This window comes from Kogia breviceps, chromosome 7 (assembly GCF_026419965.1).
Source record: "Kogia breviceps isolate mKogBre1 chromosome 7, mKogBre1 haplotype 1, whole genome shotgun sequence".
In the NCBI taxonomy this organism is placed as follows: Eukaryota; Metazoa; Chordata; class Mammalia; order Artiodactyla; family Physeteridae; genus Kogia; species Kogia breviceps.
Window position 1 is genome coordinate 54,688,803 of NC_081316.1, and position 21,063 is coordinate 54,709,865.

At 41.9% G+C, this 21,063-nt stretch overlaps 2 protein-coding genes and 1 pseudogene across 8 annotated transcripts in view; 1 reads left to right on the top strand and 2 right to left on the bottom strand.

Annotated features, from left to right (window-relative positions):
* The window catches only part of ME3 (malic enzyme 3), a 200,592-nt gene extending 198,096 nt beyond the window's left edge, over positions 1 to 2,496 (top strand). For all 3 annotated transcript variants that reach the window (XM_059068507.2, XM_067038319.1, XM_067038318.1), the window contains exons 14-15: positions 770 to 868; positions 2,259 to 2,496. In XM_059068507.2, the coding sequence (XP_058924490.1) occupies positions 770 to 868; positions 2,259 to 2,420 (261 nt within the window). In that variant the 3' untranslated portion in view covers positions 2,421 to 2,496. The remainder of the gene's footprint in view (positions 1 to 769; positions 869 to 2,258) is intronic.
* CCDC81 (coiled-coil domain containing 81) overlaps positions 1 to 21,063 on the bottom strand; it is a 113,536-nt gene that overhangs the window by 36,819 nt on the left and 55,654 nt on the right. For 2 of the 5 annotated variants that reach the window (XM_067038317.1, XM_067038316.1), the window contains 2 exons: positions 19,584 to 19,694; positions 8,796 to 8,884 (listed from right to left, as the gene is read on the bottom strand). In XM_067038317.1, coding sequence (XP_066894418.1) covers positions 8,848 to 8,884; positions 19,584 to 19,694 — 148 coding nt within the window. In that variant the 3' untranslated portion in view covers positions 8,796 to 8,847. Of the gene's footprint in view, positions 1 to 7,590; positions 7,703 to 8,795; positions 8,885 to 19,472; positions 19,695 to 21,063 lie in introns of those variants that run through there. The other 3 variants (XM_067038314.1, XM_067038315.1, XM_059068505.2) reach the window with 3 other exon arrangements.
* On the bottom strand, positions 9,631 to 10,229 carry LOC131759432 (protein tyrosine phosphatase type IVA 1 pseudogene; annotated as a pseudogene).

A 21,063-nucleotide genomic window follows, 5' to 3' on the forward strand; every position in this document is an offset into this window, starting at 1 on the left:
CGAGTTCTCAGAGAGCACTGTGGCTTTGCCCAGATTTCAATTTGACACGAGAAGATTGGGTGGGAGTGCATTCCGAGCCCCTTTAAAGAGGCTGTTCTGCAAGGCTGGCTGAGCACCAGTGCCTGAGGCTGGAGGATGAGGCTGGCTGCGGAGAGCTGGCCCTTAGAGGCGAGCTCTGAAGCAGGGAGCGAAGCTGTAGGAGAGGCTGTTCCCGGGCTGAAAGTGCTTTTAGGGCATTTATTCAGGTACCACATAAGACCCATTCGTGGTGTCACTGGAGAAGCAGCCTTTCTTTCCTCACTGGGGCTAGGGCCGGAAAGGAGAGCCCAAGGAGGCCTGAATACAGAGACACAAGATGGCCTAGGGGGACAGCCTGGATGCTCCTAAGCATGTGGGAGAGGCTGGAACCCAGGAAGCGAGGGACTCAGGGATCCCTATACAACAGGCTAGGTCAGCCGGGGCGGGGGAGACCCCAGAGTCTGCTTTGCAAGTCACAGGTTTATTCATCTTGGCCTTATTGATTTTCCTGTAGAATTCAGACAGCTTCATGTTGTTTTAAGCCTCGGCCAGTCTCATGGGACAGAAAGGATGTTTCCTTGCTTAAGCCCAAGTATTAAGCGCCCCTGGGGCCACAAGGTGGCAGAGACAGGAGTAGAAACTGCACTTATGGGCCACGTACGAGGGGCGAGGTGAGTTTCTGGTGTACTGGGTTGGGCTTGCTCTGGGAAGGTGGAAACTCAGCTTGTTCCTCTCTGTTCTCTCTCCCCAGCAAATCGCCCAAGAGGTCTCTGAGCAGCATCTGTCACAGGGGAGACTGTACCCCCCACTCAGCACCATCCGAGACGTGTCTCTGAGAATCGCCGTCAAAGTAAGAAACATCTTACCCCCTTACTATGGGGAGTGGGGCTCATCAGCTTCCTCTCTGTGTGACTTTAGGAGGACGAAGGGGGTGGCAGCTACGGAGACAGGCTGAGCTCCCTGGGCTGCACTGCATGCACCCCAGAGGCTGGGTGATACACTCTTGCCTGTAGCTTGAGCCCCACCTCAATCCCACTCAGGGCAGTTCTGGGAAAGCTCCTGGACAGAGCTCCTCAAACACCAGGCAGAAAGGTCACCAAAGGCCCTAGTTCTGTGGACCAGAATGCGGGTGGAATTTAAAAATGAATCATAAGTGCCCATTTACACAGAAAGTTCAACTTGTAAAGCATCATGGAAAGAGCTCAGGCTGTGGGGCCCTAGCTCTGCCAATCAGCGGCAGAGTCACCTGAGCCCAATCACTTCACTTCCCTGAGCCTCAGCAGTTTCCTTCTTCTACAAAGAAGCCAGTAGTAATTCCTCTCTCCCAGAGTTCTGGAGGACATTAAAAGAGAACAGTGGAAAAGCTCTACACTCGGCACCTTTCTGGCCAGAGGAGATACTCATGCCTTCCCTTTCTCTCAGAATGGCTGGGCCATGGGTCCTCAAGTTCAGGGGACAGTCTATGTAAAAATGTCACCCAATAGACGATGCAGAGATGATGGGTTTTCAAAGAACCAGAACATGGGGCAGTAAAGACTGGCCTGACATTGATAATTGTTAATCTGGATGATGAATTCATGAGGGTTTATTATACTGTTATTTCTATTAATATACATTTTCTATAAGTTTGAAGAATAATTTCAGAAAAAGCATTGCACAACAGCATGCACTCCCCATGAGCTGTCCAGTGCAGGATCCAGAATCAGCCCTCAAGACCAACAGTGCAGCTTATAGTCCACGTCCACCCTGTCCAGTTCCTTCCTTTTGGGGATATTTAGATTCATCCTCTTCTGAAGCCGAATCTAATACCCAGAGAACAATGTCCAATTCAAGCCACATTTAAGACAGAAAAAAATACCAGATACTGAACACTTATACCTGCTACCTAATTTTATCCTCATACCATGCCAGAGAACGCTCTCATGACCCCCACTTTACAGATGAGGAAACTGAGGCTCAGCAAGGATGATGTCACTGCTGAGGACCCACAGGCAGTTGGAAGCAGAGGCAGATTTTGAGGCCTCTTGACCCTGGCCCAGCGTCTATTCCATGGTGTCACAGCTTCCTTACTAGGCAGAAAGCTCAACATCCTTCCTCTCCAGTGGCTTCCTGGGCCTCAACTCATGAGAGGAACACATCTGCTGCTTCAGGGTATATTCCCCTTCCACAAGCTCCCAAGCAAGGGCCTAGACAGGTTCCTCCGTAGATCCAGTTCCTCAGTCAAACGTGTTTTTCCCTAGGTCCTCGACTTCGCCTACAAACACAACCTGGCCTCCTACTACCCAGAGCCCAAGGACAAGGAGGCTTTTGTAAGATCCCTGGTCTATACTCCAGACTATGACTCCTTTACGCTGGACAGCTACACTTGGCCCAAGGAAGCCATGAATGTTCAGAATGTCTGATGCAATCTCAGAGGCTGTTGTGGGGCTGAATGAAGCCCAGAGTAACATTGACAATATAAATGGGTTCCAAAATGGCCATCCTTGTCATTGTGTTTTTCCTTTGAACTTTCTGGTGTGAGGGGAGGTGCCCAGGCATATGGTGAATGAGAGCCTTGCCCCTGAAGGCCTTGAGTTCACTTTTCTGTAAACCTCCTCAGGCTTCCTTCCCAAGAATTTCTTCATCTGTGAATTGCCAACTATTGGCTAGACTTTGTGGAAATCTAGAGTCCTGCCTGGAACTCTGCCTTTACAGGGTCCGGGGTCTAGTAGAGGAGATGAGATATGCACACAATTCATTCTGCCACAAGGGATAAAGTAGTAAGTCCATGGAAGAACTGCAGAAAAAGGTCAAGGGTACTCAGAGAAGGGAGAGGATACTTCCTATGAGGACATAAAAGAAGGCTTCTTGGGGGGCAGTGTTTGCAGTGAGTCCAAGAGTGAAGGATGGGTAGGGTTAATGGAGAAATGAGGAATGTAAGGGCAGTCACTGGCCAGAAAGCATGGCCCACCCATCAAGGAGTTCAGTCCCTGTTGGAGGAATACACACCCTTTAAGACTCAGATGGGCCTGAAGGCTGAGTGGCTGGAGGCAACTCACAAGTCAGAAAGGGTCACTGCCCTGTGGGCTGTTGAGTGTTAGGCATTCCTTTGTGATCGTTACTAAAAGGAACACCAGAGAAGTGTGGGTGGAGAGTGTCAGCAAACCCAGAGGAAAGAGGAAGAGAGGCTGTGAGGGGAAGAGCACCCTGAGGAGTTCTGGGGAAGACTTGATTTCATGTGCCTAGCTCTAGAACACTCTCTCTTCCACCCTTCACTCTCTGAAGTAATTTAGCAAACTGGAGCAGTTTTCGTACAGAATGATGTCAGTCTGTCCTGAGTGTTTCTTAGACCAAGTTCAGTCATAGCCTTCACCTCCCTCATGTCCAGCGAGCCCACACCATGGGGCTGGGAAGGAGGGAGACGAGCCTGCAGCCCTTACAACCAAAGACCCTGCTAAATTGCTAACATCTGTTGGCATGGCAGCATCCAGCCTCTAATTTCGTTGTATAACACAGGAAACAACAATCCATGCCCAAAGACCTACCACTGCCCACCCCTGCTGCCAGCTCCGCCTCACGCTGCCCACAATGAATAGGTCCTATACGACCACCTCCGTGACAGGCTAGGTGGATGACTGGGATCCTAGAAGAGTAATTAGCAGAGATATCACTCACCCCTTGCCTAGGTCTTATTCTTCCAACATCTGCTTCCTTGGTGCTGGTGCTCAGCCGAGAATATCCTGAGGGAGCATCCCTGTTCTGTAAATCAGTGGACTCACGGATAATGAGAACCTCTTCAGAAGAGGGCTTGAAGAGTGAAGCTGGAATCTGAACACCAGGGAGGCTTTTACATGATCTTTTCTACGTCCTGTCCCACAACTTCCTCTGTACCCCAACTATCCCTCCTTTATACTCAACGTAACAGAAAAGAAAAATAGTAGAGAAAATTAATGAAACCAAAACAGGTTGATGAGATCAACTGAATTAACAAGCTTTAGCTATACTGACAAAGACAAAAAGAAAGAAGATAAAAATTACATTTCCTTTGTTCCAAGCACAATGAACATCTTGCTGGCACTTACACAGGCCCTTACACATGCTTGGTCTCTACCTGGAAAGCCCTTCCCTCTGCTTCCCTGCTCTTTACCAATTAAATTTCAGTTCACCCCAGCTTTCTGCCTGGAGACATCATGCATCATTGGAGTTCAAATGCACTTGGCTCCAGGAAGTCTTCTTGGACAGAGTTAATAATTAAATTAGAAATCAACAACAGTAAAAAAGAAAATGGGAAATTTCCACCTCTTTGGAAATTAAACAATATATTTCTAAGTAAGTCACGGTTCAAAGAAGAAATCACAAGATAAATTATATATGTTGAGCTGAATAAAGAAAAATCAAAATTAATGAATTGTAACTAAAGTAGTGCTTAGAGGGAAATTTTATAGCTTTAAATGCCAATATCAGGGGGAAAAAAGAATAAAAGGTCTCAAAGCAATAACATAAACTTTCTCTTTAAGAAACTAGGAGAGAAAACTAAAAATAGAATTACCATATGACGAGGCAATCCCACTACTGGGCATACACCCAGAGAAAATCATAATTCAAAAAGACGCATGCACCCCAATGTTCACTGCAGCACTATTTACAATAGCCAGGTCATGGAAGCAACCTAAATGCCCATTGACTGATGAATGGATAAAGATGTGGTACATATATACAATGGAATATTACTCAGCCATAAAAAAGGAATGAAACTGGGTCATTTGTAGAGATGTGGATGGACCTAGAGACTGTCATACAGAGTGAAGTAAGTCAGAAAGAGCAAAACAAACATTGTATATTAATGCATATATGTGGAATCTAGAAAAATGGTACAGATGAACTGGTTTGCAAGGCAGAAATAGACACAGATGTAGAGAACGAACATATGGACACCAAGGGGGGAAAGCGGGGGATGGAGGGTGGTGGGATGAATTGGGAGATTGGAATTGACATGCATACACTAATATGTATAAAATAGATAACTAATAAAGAGCCTACTGTATAAAAATAATAATAAAATTCCAAAAAAAACTAGGAAAGGAAAAGCAAACAAAATTCAAAGTAAGCAAAGATTAGAGTAGAATTCAATAGACCTATAACAAATAAATTGAATTAGTAATTAAAAATCTTCCCACCACGAAAAGCCCAGGCCCAGAATTCTTCATGGGTGAATTTTATCAAATATTTAAAGTATAAATAATACCAATCCTTCACAAACTCTTTCAGAAAATAGAGGAGGGAACACTTCCAAAATCATTCCATGATACTGGTTATTACCCTGATATCAAAACCAGATTAAAAAAACAACACAAGAAAACTATAGGCCAATATCCTTCATGAATATAGATGCAAAATTCTAAACAAAATATTAGTGAGCCAAATCCATCAACATAAAAGAATTAAACACAATGAACAAGTGGAATTTATCCCAGGAATGCAAGGTTGTTTCAACATTTAAAAATTGATCAACGTAGTACATGATATTACTAGAATGAAGGACACAAACCACAGGAACATGTCAATGGATGTGGAAAAAGCATTTTAAAATACCCAACACCCATTTGTGATAAAACTTTCAACAAACTAAGAATAGAAGAGAATGTCCTCAACCTGATGAAGAACCAACAGCTAACATCACACTTAATGGTGAAAGAATAAATACTTTCTCCCTAAGATCTGAAAGTTGTTTTCACCACTCCTGGTCAACATGGAGGGTCTAGCCAGTTCAATAAAGAAAGAAAAATAAAGTAAAGGCATCCAGACTGGGGGGGAGAAAAAGAGTAAAACTGCCTTTATTCACAGATGACATAATCCTGTAAGCAGAAAATGCCAAAGAATAGAATAGCACTTGCATTGCTCTCACTCTCACCCTCCCTCCCTATCTCTCTTTCTCTCTCTCCTAACAAATGAGTTTAGAAAGGTCACAGAAAGCAAGGTCAATATACAAAAATCGACTGTATTTCTACAGACTAGCAGCAAACAATCTAGAAATAAAATTAAGAAAACATTCTATTCACAATAGCATCAAAAAGAAAAAATACTCAAGCAATTCAAGAGGTGCAAGTCTTGTACAATGAAAACTGCAAATCATTGATGATAGAAACTAAAGACTTAAACACATGGAGAAATGTTCCATGTTCATGGAATTGAAGACTCAATATTGTCAAGGCGGCAGTTCTCTCCAAATTATCTATAAATTCAACACTATACCTATCAAAATCCCTGCAGGCTTCTTTTTTTTTTTTTTTGTAGAAATTGACAGGATGATCCTAAAACTTATATGGAAATGCAAGGGACTTAGAATAGCCAAAATTTCTGAAAAAGAATGAAGTACATGATCCAATTTCAAAGCTTACTATAAAGCTACAATGATCAGGATAGTGTGCTCATATAGTTCAATGGAACAGAGTTGAGAATTCACAAATAAGTCCTTATATTCATGTAAAATGATCTCTCAACTACCAAGATAATTCAATGGAGGAAAGAATTGTCTTTTGAACAAATGATGCTGGGACAACTGGATATCCACATGCCTATATATATATATATATATATATATATATATATATATAGAGAGAGAGAGAGAGAGAGAGAGAGAGAGAGAGAGAGAGAGATTTACGTCACACCATATACAAAAATTAACTCAAAATGGACCACAGATCTAAATGTAAGAGCTAAAACTATACAATTTCTAGAAGAAAATATAGCAGAAAAATCTTTGTGAATGATTGAGGAGAGTTCTTAGATACAATTCAAAAGCATGAAATAAAAGAAAAAATTGATAAATTGTACTTCACCAAATTTTTTAACTTTTGCACTTTGAAATACAGCAATAAGGAAAAAAATGACAAGTAACAGACTGGGAGAAAGTATTTGCAAATTATATATCTGATAAAGGCATTGGATCCAGAATATGTAAAGAACTTTTACAACTCAGTAGGATGACAAAAAAACCCAACCGAAAAAATGGGCAAAATATTTGAATCGACATAGTACTAACAAAGATAATGTGAGAGAATGTACACTAAAAGATGTTTAACAACATTAGTTGTATTAAAATTAAAACTACAATGGGATAACACTTCCCACTCACCAGAATCGCTGTAATAAAAAAGACAGACAGTAAGTGTTGGAGAGAATTAAAACCTCTTCTAGCAGGGCTTTGTCTCCTAAGCACTATGAGGTTAAGGGAAATTTCCCTCTGTCTTTTAAAAGTCTTCATTCTAACTCCCCAGCCTCTCATACATAGTCCCAGAACTCAGCAAGTGTCATTTAGTATAGTGGATGCTGTGGTTGTACCACCCAGATCCCTCTAAAGGTCTGAAACACTTACTCAGGGCCAGCTGCCAGGAGTATTATCAGCTGAAGGCTCACAGTTGCATCCCCCGCTGGGAGTTGCAGTTGACTGAAGGAAGGTGCTTCATCCAAGGTTATGCCCTCATCCCCAGGGACAGCCTGCATCCAATGACTGGTTGATTTGAGTCCAAAGGTCCAACTGCCTTGCCACAATTGCAGACATCTCTAAATGGCCATCCCAGCTTCAGAGCTCCCTGGGAGATTGGCTAAGGTCACTGTTGAAACTGTATGTATCACCATTCAACTTCTGCAGCATCCTGGTTCTCTTGCTCCCTCTCAAGTGTTGTTGAGATGACTCCCCAGTAAGCTTCCAAAGGCAAATGTCAGATTCAGTACCTGTTTCCTGAGGAAATCAACTTGCAACATGAAACTAGCCAATTTTCCAATCTGTTGCACTAGCCTCACATGACCATCTAAAGCCTTGCTGGGTTTCTCTTTCCCTCAGTAGAGACCCTCTGCAAGAACAAAGCCAGATCCTTAGTCTATGTCCAGAATCGGTAAATACCCCCAGCAAACAAAATGGCCACTCACCTCAGGAGCGCTCCTTCCTCTCTGGAATTCCTATTCATCTAGTCTTTGCTGCTTTCACAGCTCCCATATGTCTTTAAACATATGATTTTTGTAATTTATCCATATTTTTCTGGATGTTGCAGGGAGGGTGTTGGGCTGCCATGACCTACTACATCCTATCTAGAAGTGCAAGTCTCTAGACACAGATTTTCAAAATTCCAAATGATACTACTAACTTTTCTTCCCAACTTAATTGAATTGTAGTCAGAAAACTTACTTGTGTTATTCAAATATTTTAGAATTTTGATGAAATTATTTATAATCTAATATATAGTCAAATTTAATAAAATATTTCATGTACTCTTAAAAAATATGGATTCTCACTGTTGGATGCAATGCCCTCTTATGTTCATGGGATCAAACTTGTTAATTGTTTTGTTCAAATCTATAGCCTTACTGATTTTTGTCTACTTGATCTGTTTCTGGAAGAAAAATAGTAAAACTTATCACTATGGTAAACTTGTCAATTTTCCTTGTAGTTCTCTCCATATTTGCTTTATGGATTTTGAACCAATGTTATTTGATACATAAAATTTAAAATTGTTATAACTTCCTGGTGAATTGAAACTTTAAGTAATGATCTTCTTTATCTCTAGTAACGCCTTTGCTTCTACTTTTACTAATATTAACACAGCTATACCATCTTGCTTAGTTTGTCTCTGTCTCTCTCCTATAATTCATTATTTAGATGTTTAAGTTCTTGTACTAGTTGGAGAATGGTGAATACTGACAAATTATTTCTCTCAGAGAACTACATTCCCAGACACTTTGAATATATGGTTGAACTAACACAAATACATACCACCATTTTATCAATTATATAATAAACAAAGTATCAAATATCCAACTATTAAGTTACACAGTTCAAAATCATATAAAATATTAGATGTCTGACCAGTTCATTAGTAGAAATCCTCTTCTGTTTCGGTTGGAAAGACAAAGAAAAAAATATCACGCTTAAAACAAAAATAATAGTAACTTCCAATAGGTATGGCGAAGAATTATAAGAACTTCAGAAATTTATGAAATGTTTTTGCTACAAAGTATCTTTACCTTTAAAGTTTACTAAATAAAAGGACCTATTCTATACATCCTACACAAGACAAAGAGAACATGGAATTTCTAGTATGGAATCCTAAAAATATTCCGTAGCCACTTTCCATTCTGTCTTCAGGCCCTCCCCTCTAAAACTGCATCCCAAGTGGAAACAAAGTAACTGTAAGGCTTTTTTGTCTGAAGATATTACACACATATGCTTCTGGATGATGTGTATTTTACATGAACTTTCAACCAGAGATGTGTGATTTTTTTCAAACTGGAGGTTTTCACAACAGCACAAAATTGAGATTTATAGAAAGACATTAAATAATCACCATAAGTCTTGGTAAGAATTCAACAAAATCACTTGTTACACAAACCTGATGTATACTGGTACACGTGTGGGGTGGTAAACATAAAGGAGCAGACAAATAAACATATAGGACTTACTTGCAATGTTTGAGATGACTGGAGGAATAAACCACATATGGTTTACAGTGCTGTTCCTAATTCCTAGGATTTTAATTCTGTATGATACTAAAAATATACAAGTATTGTGCTGAGTATTTTGGCACCTAATCTCTCAATTTCTTATATATTGTTTCTGGCATGGGGATAGTAGTAAGCCAAACAGAGAGGCTGCAATTCTGTCAAGCTTGTGGCTTTTCAGTATTCCTATGGAAGCTTCATTAGATTTGTCATTCATTAAGCCTATTATGTTGGCTAATATGTATGATAAATTAAGTCCTGTCTCAAGTTTGACTTCCAAAGCAACAGCATGAGGCAGCCAAGTTTTACTGAATGCAAACAGTTGTTTCTATGACCACTAGAGTCTCTGAAGCGCAGCCGCATTTTAGAAAGGTATTTCTCTAAATACAAAAGTTGCTTGCTGTTAAAAGCTCCACGCCGCTTTTGTCTTATAAACTGTACTGCATCTTCATTTTTCATTCCACCTTCAATTAGTGCCAGGGCCAATCCAGAACCTGGATACCTTCCTTCTCCACAAGAGCAGTGTCGTAAGTTGCTTCACATACTCTTACTGTTGTGGTAACTCCATATTTCTTAAGGTCCTCTATAAATTTGCTTAAGGTTGCACTGGTTGGATTGTGTGTAATAAGAAATCTCATGTTCCTGTATGTGACCTCCACAGGGGCTGGGAGGTTCAGCGGAGCCATGTTATTTTAGTTTAAAAAAAAAAAAAACTCGATACGGTTACGGAAAAAAAAATTAAATTTTTGAATGTAGAAATGATGGAAAGAAACAGAAGTCTACTCCAATATGCCCCACTCGAAATTCTCAATGCTCTGGATATGCAATTGGGAGTAACAGGAAATGAAATGAACCTCCTAACAAGACGCCATCCTTCAGTTCAGTAATACTGGGTCAATGGAAAGGAAGAGCACCGAGGTTTACCCCATCCAGGTCGTAATTCCTGTAAAATGCTCTGATGATTTCAATCCCACACTTCTGTGTCCAGGATGACCGTGCCTATGGGGGCTTCTTGGTGGAGTAGCAACGAATTTCTACAGTTCACTTGTCCTCATAAAGGTCGTGCTGTGCCTGGCAGTACTCTCCGGGGCCCTTCAGAAACTCCATAAATGCGTGACCAAGAACACCACAGGAAGGAGTTAGCTTACTCATCACTGTGGCCTAATCATACAGCCGGTTCCGTGGTACAGGCGGCGGTGGCGTCAGCTGCTGAGGAGAGAGCTGTACTGATCGTCGCAGAGCTGCGGCTGCGGCGTGGCTCCCAGCTCTACCCAGCGCCGGCCTCGGGAGAGCCAATCCGCGCGCGCCGACGCTCTCTTGCGTCGCAAGCCCTGCCTTTTATAGCCGGCGTGACGTGCGCTCCTCTTCACCAATCGCGGCGGGGCGGGCCAAGAACCTGACAGCGAGGGCGTGGGGCCCGCCCCCCGCAGACGTCACCACGGCCGCCTCGGGGAGTGAGCTGGTTGGCATAGGGAGAAGGGCTGCAGCTTGAACCTTCTCGCCTCCCCGCCTCCTGATGGGGAGGAAAGAGGCTGAAGACGGACTTGAGGATGGGAATGGTGGGGGACAAAGCCTGGAAGAGGCTGAAGAGAGACGGAGGGGGGCCAAAACGGGCGGGAAAGGGAAGGTAGTGGAAGAATCCCGCTCATTGACTCTGCTATGTCTTTCTCCACCGGCTTCATGTTTTAGACATACTGCTAGGCGTTTTTTCAGTTCGGTCTGACCAACTTTGTCTTTACTGAAGAACTTCGTCCATTTACATTATTTTATTACATTATATTGTCTTATTCTTTTTTTTTTTTTTTTGCGGTACGGGGGCCACTCACTGTTGTGGCCTGTCCCGTCGCGGAGCACAGGCTCCGGACGCGCAGGCTCAGCGGCCATGGCTCACGGGCCCAGCCGCTCTGCGGCATGTGGGATCCTCCCGGACCGGGGCACGAACCCGTGTGCCCTGCAGCCCTGCATCGGCAGGCGGACTCTCAACCCCTGTGCCACCAGGGAAGCCCTGTCTTAGTCTTTTATATTACAATGTTATTGCTATCTCTGCACCTGTTTTTGCTCATATTTTGTGCTATTTGACCTATGTCTATATTTCTTTTTTTTATCTTTTGATTTCTTTTGGATTAAGAGTTTTCCTCCCCTAAATCCATATTTTCCTTCCACTGTTTTGGAAATTTGTAATTGTGGTTAAAACTTCTTAGCAGTTATTATAGTTTAGACACTGATCTAAATCTAAATAGGTTTACATAATTTCATTTGATACAACAACCCTATGAATTAGATACTATTACTTCCATTGTTCTGATGAAAAAATCTTTTAAACCCTGGGCACAGAAAAGTTATTTGCCCAAGGTCACACGGCTAGTAATTGGCAGGGCTGAGATTGGAATTCTGGAATTCTGGATCTAGAGTCTCTCTCTAATATGTATTTCTTATTATATACCTTATTTCTATACTTTCAGTACTTAAATGGCTTAGAAAAATTCAAACATTCAAAATCTTTTCCTGGGACTTCCCTGGTGGTCCAGTGGTTAAGAATCCACCTCCCAACACAGAGGACATGGGTTCAATCCCTGGTTGGGGAACTAAGGTCCCACGTACCATGGGGCAACTAAGCCTGTGCACTCTAGAGCCCATGCACCGCAGCTACTGAGCCCACGTGCTGTGGAACCCATGCACCAGAACTAGAGTCCCACGTGCCACAACTACTGAGCCCATGCACTCTGGAGCCCATATGCCACAACTAGAGAGTCCCACCAGCCACAACTACTGAGCCCGCACACCAGAACTAGAGAGCCCGCGTGCTCTAGGGCAGCTCGCCACAACTAGAGAGAAGTCTGCATGCTGCAATGAAGAGCCCACATGCCACAACAAAGATCCTGCATGCTGCAACTAAGACCCGACGCAGCCAAGTAAATTTTTAAAAAAATCTTTTCCCACCTCTTGTAGGAACTCAAAATGCTTTAACTATTAATGTTGTCAAGTATTTTTAACCCCACAAATTACATTGTGTATAAAAATCACTGTTTGTTTAAATTTACCCAATATGTCAGCAATTTCTTTGCTCACTATTTCTTCTTGCATCTCAACTCTTTCTTCTAAGATTATTCTCCCTTATCTAAGAGCATCTTTTGGAGGTTCCTTTAGTTCCTATTATATGATCAACTTTGATGTTTTATATAATCTTGAAAATATGCATTCTCTCACTATTGAAAAATACATTTTATTGTTGGTAGACTTTTTTTTTAATAAACTTTTTTTCTAAAATTCTTTTATTTTGCTTTCATTTCTAATAGTTCCACAGAGTACACAATTCTACATTGACATTTTCTCAGCCCTTTGAAGATATTTCTTGTCTTCAGGTTTCCTTTCTAACAGCTTTTGAATTTTCTAAAATGTCTAGGCTTTGTTTCCTGGCCTATACTTGGCCCATAACCATTAAGCCCTATTTCTTCCTTCTTTCCTCTTCCTTCCTTCTTTGCTATTCTTTTTTCCATCCTTCATTTCTTCTTTAATAGCTCAGTCCACTACATGGAGGGGAGCAAGGTAGTTGTCTGTGCATTAGGTGCAGACACAGAAGATACCGGAGTCGGGGGAGAGGGTGAGGAGGACATTCAAGAAAGGGGGCAGGGGGGTAGTTGCAGCCTAGTACCAGCTGTCAGAGCCCACGGTAGGGTGCAGAGGACATGTACATAGGGGGACAGCAGTGGCGATCAGAGATTACATAAGGGTTTATCCAGTAAGATTACATAAGAGTTTATCCAGTAATACACTGAGAAAAATGGGAATCAGGCATCTCACTGTCGGACAGGAGTTACAAATATGGAAAGGGAAAAAAAGTACAATTAGTTGTAGGATTTTGAGTTGGAATTGGTTGTATCTCTGTGAAGTCATCATTTCAATATAGAAATATAGAAATATAGATGAGTATGAGTGTGTGTGTGTGTGTTTGAATGCCTCAGCTTTATCTACAGAGAGCAGAGAGGGTCTGAAGCAATGACAACCCAATAGCAATGATGAGAACAATAGCACTCAGATCATGGTTTGTTAATACCATTCTCCATTAAAAAAGTCTCCTTGGGCACAAGAGGGAAGAAATATGGGGATATATGTATATGTAAAACTGATTCACTTTGTTATAAAGCAGAAACTAATACACCATTGTAAAGCAATCATACTCCAATAAAAATGTTTAAAAAAAAAGTCTCCTTGGGGAAATGGCTGATTCTAGAGATAGGGCAGAAAAAAATGAGTAGCCTGGAACATCTTAATATGGCAAAGTTATTGAAATGTCCAAAAAACGATAGGAATATGACAAAAGGACATAGACCAAAAAGAGCACAGACCAGAGGAGGCTAAAGAAACCTGACAACTAAATGACATACGGTATCCTAGATGGGATCTTGGAACAGCAAAAGGACATTAGGGTAAAACAAGTGAAATCTGAATAAAGTGTGAAGTTTAATTAATGGTAAATATGGTTGATTCCTTAGTTATGAAAGATGTATCATAGAAACAGATGTTAACAGTGGGGGAAACTGGGTGAGGAGTGTACAAGGAACTCTCTAAAACCATTCTAAGTTTTTTTTTAAATTATTTAAAACAAAAAACATAGAAGCCAGCTTAAAGAGCTCCCACTGATCATGATTTTTATATCAATGATAGGACTGGATTATTAGTCATTGAATACAATTAAAATCCTTAAGTCTATACTGCTATAAATAAATAAATAGGGAGAAGCAAACACTGCCTTATAGTAGAATGCCAGCTAATAAAGTAGCAGTAATGGTGGAATTAGAAAAGTCTGTATTTAGCAATCATCATCATAATTATGCATTTAGCAAAGAAACATCAATAGATGCTAAAACTAGTGGATGAAACTCGATGAGGAATGGGATATTACTTTCAAAATACCTACCATGAAATGCCAATTAGTTACAAAAGAAAAAAACAACTTGATAGTGGTAAACCTGGCAAGCATCACTTAATCAAATGATCAAATTTAACGTGACCAGTAATGGGACAGACTGAACTGGGGACCACCTGATATAATGGAGCACAAGGAACCTAGCATCACATTGTGATATTCCTGAAAAAAAAAAATACATATCAGCTAAATGTTACACATGATCATAGATTGGATCTTTTTGCTTAAAAGGACATTACTGGGACAACTGGCAAATTTTTAATTGGGTTTTTGGATTGTATGGTAAATGAGTGTTAATTTTCTGATTTGGGTGGTTATATTATGGTTTTATGGGAGAACATCCTTATTTGTAAGGCATTATGCTCTAAAGTATTCAGAAGTGATAGGGCAAATGTCAGCAACTTGCTCTTACTTAGTTCTGGGGATGGGGGTGGGTGATATTTTTACCATTCTTTTATCTTCCCTGTAAGTTTGAAATTATTTCAAAAATAAAAATTTATCTCTAGCATTAATTTAAAAGGCTTAGATCATAGGTAATTGGCTGATGCTTGCTTCTCTGAATTCCCACTTTGTGTTTGCCTCTAGAGACTTTTTTTGCAGCTTTACATTTTTTAAAGGTTTTTAAAAATATCTTAGCTAGCATTGTTAGATATTTTGTAGATTCTTACCCCCCAAATTTTAGGATATGGCAGACTGGCAGCTGTCTACTACTATCCATTTCCCTCATATTTAGTACCAGCATTCCCTGAGTATTTCACTACACACACGGCCACCAAGCTAGAGACTTCATTCCCCAAGCTCCCTTGTAGCATGGTGTGGCCATGTGATTAAATTTTGGCCAATGGGACGTGGACAGAAATAATGGTACCACTTCCAGGTTATACTACTTAAAAAAAAAAAAAAAAAAAAAAAAAAAAAAAAAGCACACTTGGCTCTCCTGCCCTTTTCTTCCTACTTGCTAGTTAGGAGACGATACCTGGAGCAGTTGCCTTGACCCAGTGGTGGAAACCACAGGAGAAGCTAGTAGAGCCACCCTACTGTCTGGGTCTATGTACTTCTAGACTGTTTCTTGAGAGAAAAATGCACTTCTGTTTTCATTAAGCTACTAGTATTTGCTATGTTAAAGTGCTACACTAACTAATAAAACGTAAATGAAAGGACTGAGGTACCACCTGATTTGGGGGAAAGGGGAAAGGAAGAAAAATAAAGACTCAAAACCAAAATAAAATGCTTCTGGTGCTGGCCAAGATGGAGTAAGGGCACTACAGCATTTCTCTTCAACTGAGGTAACTGAACAGATTATAAAAAGCAACTACCTGAGGACTCTGAAAAGGAAACACTAGCAGGGGGATTGTGTAAGTAAATCAAAACCTGAAGGATGACTGGATAGTGACAAATTTACTGGTGAGTTTGTTCCTCTTCTGGTTTGACCTCTGGGCAATCTAAGATCCAGAACGACACAGGAAGCCTAAACTCAAGAGAAACCCCCTCTTTTTAGCCAGAGAAGCAGGAAAAGGGTTCCGTATGAGCTAGAGTATAGAGGGAAAGCCCTTTTATCCCCCTCCCTGGTATGCCCCAAGACCAACTGCAGTCACAAAGCTGCACAGTGGCAGCAGGAATAGCAGTGGTGGTGGCATTCAAGCCCCTAAGACCCTGGGAGGTCCTGTCTTCCTGGCCAGAGGAAGCGGGGGAAAGGGACCCCCTGGTCAGAAGAGTGTGGGAGGAATCTCTGTTATTTGCTTCTGTCTTGTCATCCACTAGCTCCCCTTTGAGAGAGTGAAGGGAGCTAAAACTCCAAGAAAAACTCTGGCTTTAAAGCCAGACGACTGGGAATAAGAGACTGGAGAATGTGAAAGGAATTCCAGAGAGGAGAAAGCTGGAGGAAGAGATCCCCTAATTCTGTGTACGAATCAGTACAAGTCTCAGGTTTACTCCCAAGCGGCACATGTGAAAAATAGATCCAAAGAAACACAGACTTTGAGAATTGAACTGACATCACAACTGCTACCCACAGAAGGTGAGATAGATAGCACTTGCATCCTGAACGTCAAGATTTTGCTTGCTCTAAATACATACTTACTTAATTAATTAAAGATCAACATTCTCCAGCAGATTTTAACAAGGTGGGGCAAATAGATACCTTAGTTTCTTGGGGGACCTCAGAACAATACGGTCTGGTTATGACAAGATTGGACCTAACCCTCAATATCCTGGTCGAATACCATTATAATACTATCTTAACCACTAATGAATTCCAGCAAACTATGAAGTACTGTTGAGAGGGAAGAATTAGGTTAAAACTGTGTTTATGAAACTGAAAATTATCTATTTACCCTAGTAGATTGTTAAATCAATTTTGTTCAGTCGAATCAGAAATTTTTTTATGAAATAAAATAGAAATTATCAAAATGCATTGCAGATGGGTAAATATAATCCTGTAAAACTTTTGTCTCAATTACACGTGTGGGCATAGGTTCTGTGTTTCAGTATGAAATGTATTTCCTTTACTGAGTCTTACTCGAAAAGTTTTGAAAACTACTGGAGTATGTGCTTTCTAACAGCCATTCCAATTCTCATCTCACTATTTTTATGAAGAATCAAAAAGGAAGGCAAAAGTGGACATAGTTCTCTAGAACTGAAAGGGCATTTTCAAAAGCAAAGTCCTTCACTTTGCTCACGTTTGATAACTTGAGCTTGTTATAACATTGAAGGAAAGCCATCTAGAGCAGGAGTTCTTAACCTGTGGTCCAGGTGATCTAGGAAAACTCTAATTACATGCAAAATATTGTATATGAAAATGTGCATATTTTAAGGAAAGAGTCCATATTTTCCATCAGATTCTCAAAAAAGTCCGTGACCATCCAAAACATTAAAAGCCACTGAAATTGGGAATCCTTTGATACATTAAGCTGGTCTGGCAGCGCCGTGGTTCCAGAAACGACAAAGCTTGATGATAGTAATTCAAATTGATTTAGAAAAAGACATTCTAATTTGAGTCTGGCCTCATAACAAGTTTGAGCTAAAACAATATTAGCAGTTAAGATCAGTGAAAAAGATATCAAAGTAGGAAGACTTGCTGAAAAAAAAAAAGACTGCATTCTTTATTGTATGAAATCAACTGTTTTAATGAAAGACTAATAAAATTTGATTCTTAAAATGGTTGAATGATTTTTTAAAATTAGGTTTTATAACCTAACTCACATAACCATGTCTCCATCTTAGCATCAATAGACAGGAGCACAGGGCTTTTTTTTTTTTTTTTTTTTTTTTTTTATTCTGGCTTCACAGCATGCGGGAATCTTAGTTCCCCAACCAGGGATCGAACCCAGGCCCTCTGCAGTGGAAGCACGGCGTCTTAACCACTGGACCGCTGGGGACGTCCAAGCACAGGGCCTTGACATCTATTGCCATGACCCCCCTTGTCACTCTTCACTTAGCTATTTCCTATTTCTCCTTAAAAACTCAGCTTAGGCCTCATCTTTTCCAAAAGCTTTCCCTGTCAGGCTAACCTGACTGCAAGGACTCCACCTTACTCTTCAATAGCAAGAAATGCAAAGCATTATCAGGTATCTACCGTGTTACAGGGAGAGTTTCTAGTCACATCTCCCCTCTGCACTACATGATGAATGCTCTGAAGGCAGGCAGGGACTGATGAGGTCTTAATCTCCAGGTCACTAGCTTGGTGCCTGGCACACAGTAAGAGTCAGTACTGCTACCCATGGTAATAAATTATAAGGTCAGTTCCTACAGTAAAAATGTCTATGAAGTTAGATCTTTTCACCACCTAAACATATCAAAATTGCCTAAAGTCTTTTGTTTTTTTGACAAGGCAGTCTATATTTTTAAAAAATATTCATGCAATACTATTATAGTGATTTATTATATATTAGAGACAGAAAAATACTCCAAGGATGTAGCAGGGATGAATTTCAAGCAGGTCAAGCAGTCCTGGGGAAAGGCTATTGTTTTAAATATTGCTTGGTGCGGATGGGACCTGCATGGAGGGATCTTCTGAGGAAACGGAAGGAAGTAGTAATGTACGGAGTGGTGGGGGCAGGTTCCAGACAATTCCAGTCACCAGGAAGCATACTCGTTTCCATTAGCAACAAAATTTGCCCAATATCAACTTGAGTAGACTACGTTCCCCTTAACCATTCAGGGCCCAAAACATTCCTATTTTGTATCTGGAGTAGGGCAAAACAATGTCTCGATGTGGCAGGCAGAAAGCAAAGCATCTAAGGGACTTTCTGGCCAGCTTTCATATCTCAGAAATCTAGACATCGCTCTGCTTTGTTAATTGTTGCACTTGAGGTGGTAGGACAGGGCAGGGAGAGGAAAGACAAAGGGTGAAGGCAAATGAAGCAAGTTGTGGTGGAGAACATATATACCTAAACTGAAAATCAGTCCCTCAAAAGGAAGCTATTCCTCTTCCACCGCACATACAGCTTAAGAATGGATGCAAGGGAAGCAATGAGAGAAGATGGACCCTGGCAAGGCAGCCAGGCTCCCCTCACAGGACACAACAAACCTACAATCGATCGTGGAGCAGAAACGCCTGGATGGTGGAATGGGTGGCCAGAAGATCACCAAGGGAAAAATATTCCCTGAGGTCCCAACAAGTCCCAGGTGTGTTATCAGCTAGAAAATTCAGGAAGCATTGCACTGGCCACTGGAGGCAAATGGCCTAACCTACCTTTGGGAGGGTCACACATCCCCAGCCCTGGAAAAATCGACGGCTGGGGGAGGGGTCGTAAAATTCACCACTATGAGTCGTTATGCCCAAACACGTAGAAGGTATTTATTACGACACTTCATTATAGGTGAGAAAAAGATGAAGTTTCTTAGACAAAGTCACAGAGGGAGTGGCAGGGCTGGGTCACAGCAGCACCCCATCGGCCCGGATGAAGCTGGGTGCGCCTCCCAGGCCTGACTGTGGCAGAGCTGTCTGGGGCGGCATGGGAGGAGGACAGGTGGGGAGAACCTGTCTATACGAATTCCCTCTACCCCTGAAAGCACCAGAATGGCACAATAACTTTTTCTCCTCTCAAGTACAAGTATGTAATTTCACCATCACTCCTGCACGTTTAAAAAAGAAAAACTTTCCCGAGGCAAAGCAGGCCCAGACGTTGGGTTTTACATAAACAGCAGGGAGCCGTGCACGTACTTGTTCAGGGGACACAGGTTGCTCTTGCCCACGTTGGAGGGTCGCCTCTGGCACTGCTTGCACCGCGGATACTTCTCACACTGGTCCAGGAGGAAGAGCTTGCTGGAGGCCCTGTGGAGAGGCAGAAAAAAGGGGTCATTCGCCGGCGTCCCCGAGTCCTTACTGGGTGTCTCGCCTGGAAGCCGGTGCAATGGAAGGGATACAAAAGAAAAGTAACACCTGGTCCCTGCCCTCCAGGAGCTTACGGCCCACCTGTGATTTCCCACCTGCAGTCTCTCCCCTCCATGCTGCTACCTGCTGCTCGCCCCGGGCCGGGCATCTCCTGCTTCTCCTCCTTCCCTAGTGAATGAAATGCTCTGCGTGGTGCCTTCACAAGAGTCTGACCCCAGCCCTCCCCGCAACACCCACGTAAATCCTCAGAGAACACAGGACTTGCCCAAGGTCACTCAGCCAGCGTGAATGGGATCGTGACTCCAAAGCCTCAGTATTTGCAGCTTTGTCCCATGGATGTGCCTTTACCTGTCAGGCTTCCCCGGGAGACAGCATTTGAGAGAGAGATCAAGCCATTAAGCTGCTGGTTAAGTTAACACCCCAGCAGACAATGAAGCGTAGATGTCAATGGAAAGTCCCAGGGGGCCAGAGGCCTCTGGAGAGTTAAGGGCAGGAGAGGAAGTGAAGACGTAGAAAAAGAAAGCAGCTAGAAGCAGAGATGAAGGGATGACAGTGACTGGTTTTCCACTTCAACAGTTTTTCTTGATTGTGCAGGAGGTGCACGTTCCCCTACGTTATCAAAATTTCTACACGGTGGGATTCTGTAAAAAGAAGCATCAATGACAGCCTTCAAAGCAAAAAGGACAATCTTGGGAGATTGGGATTGACATATATACACTAATATGTATAAAACAGATAACTAATAAGAACCTGCTGTATAAAGAAAATAAAAATAAAATAAAATTCAAAAAATAAAAAGAAAGGAAAAGGACAATCTTGGCAGTAGGCAGGAGAAGACCTACCCGGCTTGCCTTGGCAATGGGACCAAGTGTCATGAGCTAACTGCATACATGTGAACCTTGTTTTTGCTTCTGCTTTCTTTTTAACGCCAACCAATTCCTCCTTCCTACATGCTCTCCACTTGAGTCCCTGCCCACAACTTGGCCTAGGCCTTCAGGTGAGAGGTCTGCTCTGCTGTGTCCGTGGAACAGCTGGGCTATCCTGCCACTCAAGGTTATGTCATGTCTCCTCTACCCTTTATCACCATGTTAGCCAAGGCTTCTTCCAAAATCCAACTAAAATCTCCCTCCCTGACACTAATCTCATTGCCTTCTACCTGCTTTCCCACAACATTGAGAAAATGGCTTGAAATACCCAATTCCCCTTTCCGTTCCTCTTCCCTAGGCCAAACAACCTCACTTCTCCTTTGGAACTTATTTTCCACATCATCTGTCATACTTTCATTGTCACAAAATATGGGTTCTACCCA